Genomic DNA, 11,984 nt, shown 5'->3' with positions numbered 1-11,984 from the left:
AATAATACCATACAGTCTATACGAGAGGACTGTATATGGATGTTTGATTTAACTACAAGATCAGTCTGGACAGGTTGTGCTTTTTCAGGCTGCTGTTACTTATTTCACAACTCTCATTTTTGCTCAAGGATACCTTCTCAGCAGAACCCTTATTTTCTATATTACAGCTGTTAGCAGGCAGCATTGTACCACACTGTCCTTGTTTGGTCCAGGGCTGGATGTGCAGCCTGAAGGTGGAAGCTCTTTCCTCTCGTGTGAGAAAACTTGGATGAAAACCGAGGGCCCACATTAGGAAACTGAAATGGGGGTTCAGGGGTGGCTGCCCAAACCATGTTGCCTGCTTTTGGAGATGCTTGCAGGGAACGAGTCCCCTCAGAGGCCAGGTAAGCTCAGGAACTTCCCACCTACTTACTTTCTTGAAAAATCATAGAATGGTTTGAGTTGGAAGGGACTTTAAACCATGTCATGCGCTCCAACCCCCCTGCCACGGGCAGGGACACCTCCCACTAGACCAGGCTGCTCGAAGCCACATCCAGCCTGGCCTTGAACACCTGCAGGGATGGGGCATCCAACAGCTTCTCTGGGCAACCTGTTCTGTGCCTCACCACCCTCATAGTGAAAAATTTCGTCCTGATATCTAATCTAGATCCACCTTCCTCCAGTTTGAAGCTATTACCCTTTGTCTTATCACTAAAAAAAGAGGATGACACAGGTCTTCTTGCCGGGGGTGACCCCGAGCCCTGTTTACCCCCTTCTCCTTTCCGTGCCTAAAAAACCACTGCTGATCTTTGGTTCTCCTTCCAAGCATGAAGGACCTTGACGCTTCCCCGCAGGGCCTGGCGCTGCCCGGCGGCCGCAGCGGTGCAAAGTACAAGGGGTGGTGCCGGCCCGGCCCCCCTTTCCCTCACCTCCCCCCGGGGCGAGGGGCCCCGCCGCCCCCGGTTGTACCCCGCGGCCGCCCGCAGGCCTCGAACCCTAGCCACCGATCCGCTCCGCCGGGCGGGCATGGCGGCTCTCCCCGCCTCTGAGGGCAGCACCGCCCCCCGGGCAGGCCCCACCCCGCGGCGGGGCGGGAAGGGGCGGCCCCGCAGCCGCCCTATAACTCCCCTTTCGCCGGGCTGGGCGGGAGGTAGCGGTTCCTGAGCAGCGGGATGGAGGGGGCGGCGGGGCAGCAGCAGTCTGCCGGGTCGCGCTCCCTGGCCAGACCCCTGGCCAGAGCCCTGTCCCGCGGCCGCCCCCAGGAGCGCCCCGGCTGCCCACCGGCCTCCGCCGGCGGCTCGAAGGCCGAGGCGCGGGTGCTGGTCATCAACACGGGCGGCACCATCGGCATGGTGCAGGACGTCAAGGGTGAGGAAGGGGGGCTCCGGGGGGGAGCGGGGCGGCGGAGGCGGGCTCCCCCCTCAGGGTACGCTGCTGAACCGGCCCTGGTGTGGGGCGGTGGGCTGGGGGATGCGCCGCTTGTCCCCTTGAGGCTGCCGCTGCCATAACTGACAGCCGCGCTCGGTGGGCGCTCTGCCTGCCGCGGGTCGTGCCTCAGCATCCCCGGGTTTCACCTGGCCGGGAAGAAGGGCGTTGCGGCTTCCTCTGATCCTCTCTTCCCACCGGCTGGTTGTTTCAGTAGCTCTGTCGATAGGCATCCTTACGACGAGTGAGCCTTACAGCTAGTTAGAGCAGGTTTTGGCAGAGGGAAACGTGTTTCCTGGAACGTGAGTCCTTTCTCCTCTCCTTCATGCACTGAAAATGAAACCGGCTTAATTGTGCCAGTCATGCGGCCTTTTTTTTTTTTTTTTTTTTTAGCCCCAAAAGAGCCACCATCCCAGGCTACCTGGAGAGCATGTGCCTGGCATTCCCACTGGGAAGAGCGTGGGCTGTTGGAGGTGGTGGCCACGTCAAGGATTTTCAAGTGGTGACCTGACAGACACAGCTGATGCAAGTGTGGCAGGGTACATGCTGCCAAGTGTAGTGACGAGAGAGATCAGATGCAGCAGCATCTGTGCTCACCTGCCTCTGGGCAGCCTCCTGCTGCTCCCCTACCAGCTCCTGACTTCCTTCAAGAAACCACTGAAGGGTTCTGCTTTACCTTACCAAGGGAGGGTGAGACTTACCTTGATGAAAAGGCTAGACGCGCCAAGCCCCCTCCCACCAGCGGAAAAATGTTTCACTCCAAAAATTGAACTCTGAGATCTCAGTATACTGTCTGTATTTTACCTGAAAGCTTCTTAGGTACCTAAGGTATATGCTGTGTGTTTTCAGATGTCCCTAAATATCAGTAGGTAGGTGCCCAAACTCGCCTAACATCCCCCCTAGACCCCCAGTCCAGAAGCTGAACGGAGGGGCACTCAGACCCTCACTCAGTAGGCACAGATCTCGGGGGATGCCAGAAGCATCAGCCAACTAATGTGTCTGGACAAAAGAATGGATTTTAGCCATGTCTGACTTGCTGCAGGTCTGTGCGTTTGCCAGTGTTGGTATAAAGGGAAAGAGGGTAACATATGGGGCAGGGGGGAGAGGGAGGCAATCTGATTTTGGTGAAAGTCTATTCAGTTTCCTTCCTACTTCACTTGAAAGGCAGTGAAGCATCCCAGGGCTTCCAGAGCCTGTGTCTGTCTAGGTTCAAAAGTATAGGTGCTTGCGTTCCCTACTACAGAATTTCAAGCCCCTGTCCGAAATACCATCTCAGCTTCTCATTTGTAGACTTAAAACACTTGGGACTTCACCTCAGAGCTTCCTAGACTAGACTTTTTTTTTTCTAATACATATCCTTCTTCTCGGAAGACAGTGGCTGGCTGATCTGTATTATTGTAGGGCAGATGTTTTAAGGCCTTGTTCTGCTTTGTTTTTTATGGCTGTCATCTTTGTGTTTAATCTATCAAAGTTGTAAAAAAAAAAAGTCTCTATTTCAAATGACATGTGGTGACTTTCCTCTCTCTGTCTGCATCATTAACGCTAAAATAATATCCTGCTTCTATTGTTTCAGCTTCCTAAACACCTTTTTTAAGCAAATAAATTAAAATCATGTCTAATTCTTTTGTAAATGAACTCCATAACCTCTTCTCATCTTGTATGACTTTTTTTTCCCCTTTTGCTTAACAAGTGTCAATCACTAAAGCATGTGCAAACAATCTAACAGTTATGATCCAATGATGCTGACTTGCTACATCCTGGTGAGGGTTTCAACCTGCTTTTCATACACAGATCTAGCAGCAGAGCAGCCAGAGTACCTCTTTCAGAATATTTGGCAGTCTTTAGTGTTCAGACAGAAGCTGGTGAAAGGGCATGGGAAAGGCAGCATGCTTCAAAGGAAAAAGCAATAGATGCTCATTTCTTTTATGAATCGATGGATAGAAAGTGCCTGTTTACAACCATAGCCAGAACTGCAAGTGTTTTATTTCAAGCAAGGTGAACAGCAGTAGCTTCCTTGAACTGCATGAAATCTTTCAGAGCAGCAGCTGCTCAAAGTGAAGGGATTAAGGTAGGTTTCTACCTAACTAATTTCTGTCTAGGCTTAAAGCTTTTCTATGGCCTTTCCAGTTGCTGGGAGAAGATGTTTTCATTTTTAAAATCAAGTTGTTTTGATAGGCCTAATGCGTTCTGCAAGGAATATGTTCCTGTGCAGAACTGCCCCTATGTACAAGACTTATACAATCACATTCCCTGGGCTCATTGTGCATGTATGGAGCGATTATTTATCATCATGATATCTGATGGTAAACTTCCTGCAGAGGTTCTGCAGTTGACCTGGGCATGTGTGTCAACTCCAGCATGTCTTGGACCTGTTGGCCTTTCTGCACACCTACAGGTTACCTGTGCAGGAGTCATTTTCAGAGGATGGATAATCTGTTTCTGTTTGCGTGAGCTGGGTGACAACCAGACACAGTTGCAGACTCTCGCAGTATTCATGTTTTTGCTGTCAAATAAGCCATTTCAGCACATTTTTTAAAATTTCTTCCTTCTACTTCCTCCTACTTATTTCTTCCTATCACAGCCTCTTTTTGCTTATCGGTAGCTCATTTCAGAGAGAGACTCTTACTGCCACTCCTTAGTGAGGTTACCGTGATACTAATCTTTGCATCAAGTTTATGCTCATGTTCCTCCTGGCTGGTGCCTTCAAAAAGATCTTTTAATCAGGCTTGTGGGCTGGATCTCTTTCCTAGCTTTTACCTGAAATATTAAGAAAAAAACCCACCCAACAAACACAAATAGAACTAAGCTAAATCCCCTTAGAACTATTACTGATCTTGGAATAGAGTCTGCCAGGGTAACTTAATTATCTGTATTTTCTAGATGTACTAGACTGCCAAAGGACTGGCTGCTGTAGTCCAACCTTTTTTCTGTTTGAAACCTATGCATCTCGCTTCTAAAAGCTCCAAGTACTAGGGCTGCAGAAATGAGTATTTTGGAGAACGCTTTCTGCTTCTCTGCCTTTGCAAAATGTAGTCATTACTTTTGGGATCTGGCACCGTAGATGTACGTGCTGTATCTATTGATACACCTACAGGTAAAAACTGGTTTAGCCAAGTCCTTTATATTCCTCAGCATAGAGAGTTTGTTAGGATTGGGGATGATGACTGCAGCATGCTGATGTACAGTGTGCTCCTTCTCCCCAGCATCTGTGGTTTCTTGGGTGCAGAGCCCCACTGACACAATGGCATCAGACTTTCAGTTCCCTGTTCTCTGCCGCAGCACAGATTATAGGATATTTTGACTGGCAAATAGCTATCACTGTGTTACCTATAGCACCAGAGTGGAAAAGCAGAGTCCTCCGCTGTAGACGGGACAGAACCATGCTTGTTCTCCTCAGCCACAGTTGCTTGTTTGCTGTTCTGCCTTTGTCTGTCTGCTTTGCGATGCCGGGGTTGGCCAGCTAAAGAGGGAAAGGACAGAAGTTGACGAGAGCTATTTGGACAAGTTGTACAGCCTGCCTCTTCTCTGCAGGGGTGAAGTTGCTTCAAATACTTGGTTAACAAGCTTGGCTCACAAAAGATGTTTTCCATGCATAATAAAGTAGAAGTGTTCTTAAAACAGTTGCACTTGAGTTCCCCTGTTTGCTTCTTGTGGATGCATTTAGGGGACTGCATAGGTTGTAAGTGGGTCATCTTGGATGGATCTGCAGAATGTCTTAAAAAAAGGTTTAAGTTCAGTGCAAGAAATCACAGAAAAATCCTGACAGACTTGTGATGAAGAGGTGAAGAGCTGCCATTATAGAGAAGGGATTTAAGAATATTAATGTACATCAGGTCTCCGGTTCCTGGGGCAAATACAAAAAATAAACAGTCTAATCCATTGTCAATATTTAGACCAAGATGAGCACTGGACAAACAGAAGAATAATCACAAAACACCCAGAAAACACTTGAAACTGGGCTGCACTTCAGAGCCAAAATGATTGTATGCCCAGGCGCAGTAGAAGTGGCCATTTGTGACTAAGCTAGGAACACCATTAATAGGAAAAGCAGGGATTATAGCTGAATGAACAAAACAAGCAAAGTTTGAAAGTGTGTTAAGTATATTTTGTAAAACAAAGTGTTTCGTCAGGAATCCAAACAAATCCACTCAAATGCTGTTGCTGTCCTGTGAGAAGGTTGGCTATGAAGGGGCTTGCTACTTCATTTAAGGCAAGCCAGGAGGGAGATTAGGGAGTTCTTAAGGATTTTTCCATCAGTTTGGAAAGTAAATGGAAAAAGATAGAAATACTATTGAAAATACTTTCTGTGTTTTGAAGTATTTTAAATGAACTTTGCTGTTTGAAGGTGAAACAAACAAACAGAAAAAATGCAGATGCTAACTTGGATGAGAATTCTTTTTAAACAAAGAGAAGAACTAGGAAGTAGGAGAGATTTACCTGACCTTAAGCTAGGAATAACTAGAACTAGCAGAAGTAGAATAATGAGGTTTGAGAGTTTGTTTGCTATCTGAACAGGTGGTATAAAACATTCACTGAGATGAAACTGAACTGGACAGTGACACCAGTAAAATCTTGAAATCCAGAAGGACATACCTCTGATGGAAGTTCCTTGAGTGAAAAACATCTCAAAAAGTCAGACTTAAGAAAAACAGGGTGTCTTCTGACTCTGGACACCAGGTTTGTTGCTGTCCTTTCTGAAGCAGGGTATTGGGAGATGAGTATCAAGTCAGATTCACAAATGAACTCAGATCTATGATGCTCAGGATTGTAACGTCAAAAATCTAGGTGCTTTTCTGTTTAACAGAGAATGGCATGTGGATTCCCTTTGAAATGCCTGGTTGCAACCAGGACAACTGCAGATCCAGCAAATGCTAAATGAACTTAAGCCCAGCTGTTTTAGGGCCCCTGCCATAGAGAGAAAGATGGCATCACAGGCGGGGAGAGGGTGAACAGAGCTTAAGACACATCCACACTTTTGACTTTTTCTATTCAGCAGCTTATGCACCTTCTCTTCCTGTTGTCAGTTGAGATGTTGAGTCCTAAACCTGCTGTTGGAAAGGACCTATTAGAGACAGAGCGATTAGAGCACTTAATTAAGACTCTTACGGGAAGCTGAAGTTTCTCTATCTTTGTGTGTATATATATATCTCGCTATATAGATCTTTGTCTATATCTGTCAATGCTCAATACCTACTGTGCTGTTTGTTTTAGCTTTCTCTTTTTTTTTTCTCTATGGAAAATGCTGTTGCCATTGACAGTGAGATATAACACGCAGCTTTCCAATACAGTCAGTACCTTGTTGTTTGTGCCAGTACTGCTGCAGGCGAAGCAGCTTAGGTAAAAATATCACAACTTGGTAGCACAAAAAAATTCTCAGTGTTTTGTAAGTCTTCTGCCACTAGGTAGAGGATAGCTATGGCAAATGTAAAACAGCATGGTGGCTTTTTTGGTACAGTTGCAAAAATTGGCTTCCTGCCCCTACTGCTGATCAGTATTTGCACACAAGCAACAATTAAAAATAGGTAAAGCATAAATAGTTGATGTGGAAGAGACTTGTAACATTATTTCTCTTAATTAAAGGATTTATTTCAAGTCAAGAAAAGGATAACTGCATGGAGAGTCATTGGTTATATTCGGTTTTCACATTCTTAAACTGGCAATAGACTGTTTAAATTTCATTTGGAAGGATGGGCAAACAGCTGTGTAACTTGACTTCTTCCCTCCTTATTGTGCCACTCGCGTCCTTCCATCCTTGCTCCTTCATTTACTTCCTTTATTTTTCATTTTTAAGGACTTGCTCCTGAGGCCAATAAATTAGTAAGCAGCTTGAAAACGATGCCGATGCTGCATGATGAGGCATATGCCCGGGAAACAAAACTGAACAACTTCCACGAATTTCCAGATAACACATTGGTGCTCCCGTAAGTACATTTTTCTTGGGGAGAGGAGGGGGTTAGGAAGTATCTTGTTTGGAGATGTAATTATCTGAAAATTAACATTTAATATGAATAATCCATTATGAGATTAGCAAAAGTGCTTATACTGACTTAAAAGGAAAAAGCCTACCACATTATCCTGGTTTGAGGCCTAAACCATGGCACGTATCTGGCACAATAGAAAATGTCTGTTTTGATATATTTGCAATGAAGTGTCTTAACAATGGCTTGAGAAATAACTTTTAAATTAGGCAACAAGTAAGCATTCTGGGTAGCTTAGTCCTGCATCTTTTTCTTGTTTTGGATATTAATTTCTTACTGTGAAAACATACAGATATTCTGTAGAAACTAAGAAAACTCGATACAGCTCTGTGTGAACTATCTTCAGCCTATGTCTGAAAAAGTAGCATCTAATTAATGCATCTGTGAATAGGCCTCATGCTTTAATTCTGCAGGCCTTCTGTTTTTAAAAAACCCTGAAAGCTGATTGTCTTTGCCAAATTTATGCAACATTATGATAATAAGCGATGGGCTTATAATTAATCTGCATTGCTTCTTAACTGTTGGGCAATGATTAATAAGCTTATAGGTTTTATTTAGAGGGCAGTATGCTAATTCGAGATATTCCCCAGCTGTGATGCATGACTGTACCCCTGTAAACATGTTAACTTTGCACAAAGGATGATTTTACACAGTCATTCAAAAGTAAATGGGACTATATTTCTTTTGCTATGAGTAAAAATGGGTGTTCTTTAATCTTTAAGGAGAAAATTGAGGCACGCATAAAAGTAAGGTTTATTAATTTCTTTCTAGTTTATATTGAGGTCTCTGTGTAAAGATTTTAAAAGTTACCACTGAAAAGGCAAATGGCAGGAAAAGGGGTAAAGGGAAAAGAAATGAACTCCCACTGGAGTAGCATTGATGTGAACATACAGTTTGTGTGAACTATGATGGTTATACTAAGAAAAATGGAGCTCTGTTACGATACTGTGCCTGCAACTGAACAACTTTTAAATACTCTAAGGTATTTGAAATATAACAAAACTACGCTAACACATCCATCTGAGTCCTAAATATACTTCTCCTGGCCCATCTTTTCCATGAAGAACAGAAAAGCTTAAAACAATCATGCACATCAAAAACTGAGATTTAAAAAACAATCTTGTCTTGTTTTTCTGGCACTACTGAATGCTGTTCCTGGAGGTTAGTCATGGCAATTTGCCATTTTCTCTTTTGTGCTTGCCGAGTGATATTTTAACTAGGTAGTTGAGAAATATTGTGAGTTTCTGAGGGGAGAAAATAGGAGTATTTTGTGAACTTTGTATATCTCTGTGATAACCTTGATTTAAGAGGAACGGTATGATCTCTCTTTAGAGAGAGACATCAAAAGTAGTAGACTAGGCTGGTCTCCAGCGTCGATATGTTAAACAGCACATCCTCAGGGGACCTTTCTTTTCACAGATTTTCAACTGGCTTCCCAAGTTACTCTTAGCATGTGTAAATGTGATATCCAACAAGGCAATTTTTATACGAAGTCGTAACTACTTAGGTACAATATGTCAGTTGGTTATGAATGAATACTACACATTGTTTAAATGCTCTCTCTGCTGTCTTAAGACGTAACTGTCTTACAGACCTCATAAGGGGAGTGAGTCTGCAGATTTTATCACCTGATGAATTTATAATTGACTCTTCGTTTTGTATATTTTATATTGCTGTAAATATATACAAGAATCGTAAGTGGGAACAAAACACTATTGCAGATGTCGAGGGAAGGTAATCAACTGTTTTGTGCTCTAAGCACCTTATTTCAGGAACTCTTATGCATCTATGCAGTATCCTGGTCTTTTCTATAGCCTTTGACTGTCTTCCAGTGTAAATATTGAAGTATCTATCACAGTTACAGCTGGCAGGGAACCTTACATCATCAGCAGGCAGTGGAAAAGCATTGAGAATGCTCTGAAGATGGTCCTGTTAAACATGCTCTGGATGGCTCTGCCTCAAAGAGTGAGTAGGTGTAGTAGAGCTGGCCCCCTGGCAGTTCTTCTTTGTTAGCTGCTTGTTGGCCACTGCATTGCTAAATAGGAACATATTCCAACTAACATAAGAATGGGTGAAAATGGTGGATATTCTATCCTCTTCCAAGCTTCAGAAGGGTAGGAGAAAATATTTTTAGTAAGGTTCTTTTATTACCCCAAATCTTAACTGCCAAGTTGAATTTATATGTAGTTGACTTTATTCTGAGAGGTTACAAAGTTAATGTGGAGAAATGAGCATGTTTTGTGGTGTAAAACACATGCTCTGTATGCAGGCCATTTGGCTGTCAAATCAAAGGTCTTTGAAGATTGAGATTTCTTGAGATAGGCAGGTGGAGAAAGGGAGACCCTCCTTGGAGGCAGGGAGAGCAGACAGCATGGTTAGAGCTGGGACAATCCCACTGTGATTCCATCACCATCATCACCTTTGGTAAGTCCCCTCCAGATTTGGGATCGTGTACTTTTGTAAGATGCTTGAGTGTCTCGACGCTACTTAATCTTTGGTCTTCATCTGCTGGGCTACATACCACATGATGTTTGAAAGTGTTACATTTCTCAGCCTAATAGGCTGGGACCGGGGTTTTACAAAGTTAGCCTATTACTAGGAAAAGGCAACAGTTTACTTGAAGACCTTAACTAACAAAGAGAGTTTTTTCTGAAATCTGAAGTCAGAGAAACTGAGAAGAGTGGATCTTCTAAAGACCACAAAAATGAATCCCAGTCATAAGACTCTTTGTGTCAGGAAAGTGTATCTCTTTATAGGGTATCTATTTATGTTTATCAAAGGATCAAAAAGTTGTTGCAGCTCTTCTGTTAACCCCTTATAAACCTTGGGAGCTGTATAGATTCTTCTCAGTAGTTTATGAAGCATTTTTAAACCTTAAGGCTTCACATCGACTTTTGTTAGAACTCAGTTCCAAACTTAAACAAAGTGTTCTTTTCTGTCTTTAGTTTTGCCAGCCCCTCTCCACGTCCCAAATTAGTTTATTGTTAAATTAAATTTAGGGATTTGTGCTTTAAACCACATCAAGCCATGAACTTCTAAACTTGGAACTTAATGTTCAATATTTAAGACCTTTTTTTTTTTTTTTGCCATAGACGGGGGGATGGTGAGGAAAAGGGTGAAAACTACTGATTTAGACAAAAAGTCAGAAGTGATGAGCTGATATTAGCTCTGAGAAATTTTTTTCACAATTCTCTCTCTTCATAGTGTCTCTAAGCAAAACAAAAGAATTTTTTACACAATCCTGGAGCTCTCACCACTGCTTGATTCTTCCAACATGACGCCAGAGGACTGGGCCAAAATTGCAAAGAAACTTGAGGTACTATGGTGTGGGAGAAGAATTCATTTGTTGCTTAAACAAACCCAGCATTGTACCTAGTATACTTAGGAAGATAAAACAATTCAGTAATGCTATATATGTGTGTGTATATATATATGTATGGTCTAGATGGTCTAGTGGACGGTGTCCCTGGCCATGGCAGGGGGGTTGGAATTAGATGATCTTAAAGGTTCCTTCCAACCCGAACCATTCTATGATTCTATATTTGTTTATTTAAAATGTAAATGTTAAGTACCTTGCTTAGTTACTTACAAAGTAACAAGTACTATGCTTGTAATGCTTGCTGAATTTTTTTTGCTTTTTAAAAATGTTGCAAACTCATTAAAGTTGTATAGTTCCTCCAATGATAAGCCATGTCATAATTCTGTACAAGAAAATAAATAGGAAAATTGCAGCTATGATTGACTAAGGTAGGTAATGGGTAGGTTGATATGTTCTAAAATGTTGACTGTCCAAAAATGTTGAATAAAATCCTTAGGTGTAGGTAACTTAACTGAAGGTTGCATAGTTGCACATCATTTGAGTGTTCAAGTAGCTTAATAGTTGGCTATTGATATAGAAAATAATTTAATGTCTTTATGCCTTTCTTACTCTGGACACAGATGGACTTGACTAGCTTTGGCTTTACAGCCAGTAGAAAAAATGCTATCATGGTTAGGTTTTCCACAGTGGAAAATGTTTAAAGCCCTAGTTATTTCTGTGTATATAGAAAATTTCATCACATCCTTCTCTAGTCTAAAAAAAATCAGCATTTCTCTGCTCCTGTTCCCGTGTCTGAACTTAGCTGTGTGCTTTTAAGAAAATAGAAATGCAAAACACTTCAAATACTTCACACCAGGAATTAATACATAGCTGTTAGAGATAAATAATCGTAAGCCTACTAAAATATTGCTCTTCCACTCCTGCGCGCTCTGCGATAGTGGGCTTTATGGTGGAAATTTCCTTCTCCGACCAAGCTGTAGCAATGCATGCAAACAGTAATAACTCAGGGAATGATGCTGAAGATTCAGGTAACAGTCTTTCACTTTTAGATCCTCTAATCTTTAAACCACCATACTAGGAATGATGCTTCTCCTATGGAATGCATCTTGGCAGGGCAGAGAAGAGACAGAGCTGGTGTATAGGTGGACAGCCTGTAGAATGGAGCAGGGATGCAGCTGGGAAAAGCCCAGGGCCAAGAGTAGAGTAACATGAAGGTAGCAATGCCATGCTGAAAAGGAGAGAAGTTACCTTTCTTTCTTCATGGCACATTAGTTTTATTTAAA

The 11,984-nt window shown here is 42.8% G+C and overlaps 1 protein-coding gene across 3 annotated transcripts in view; it reads left to right on the top strand.

Moving 5' to 3' along the window:
- Positions 1-1,061: 1,061 nt before the first annotated feature.
- The window catches only part of ASPG (asparaginase), a 49,651-nt gene continuing 38,728 nt past the window's right edge, over positions 1,062-11,984 (top strand). For all 3 annotated transcript variants that reach the window (XR_012586623.1, XR_012586624.1, XM_074583849.1), the window contains exons 1-3: positions 1,062-1,347; positions 7,196-7,325; positions 10,587-10,698. Coding sequence is in view for 1 of the 3 variants with exons in the window: in XM_074583849.1 (XP_074439950.1) it covers positions 1,152-1,347; positions 7,196-7,325; positions 10,587-10,698 (438 nt within the window). In the remaining 2 variants the exon portion in view is untranslated. The remainder of the gene's footprint in view (positions 1,348-7,195; positions 7,326-10,586; positions 10,699-11,984) is intronic.

This window comes from Larus michahellis, chromosome 4, assembly GCF_964199755.1.
Source record: "Larus michahellis chromosome 4, bLarMic1.1, whole genome shotgun sequence".
NCBI classification, from domain to species: Eukaryota; Metazoa; Chordata; class Aves; order Charadriiformes; family Laridae; genus Larus; species Larus michahellis.
The sequence above is the reverse complement of the archived record's forward strand: the minus strand, read 5'-3'. Positions and strand labels throughout refer to the sequence as shown.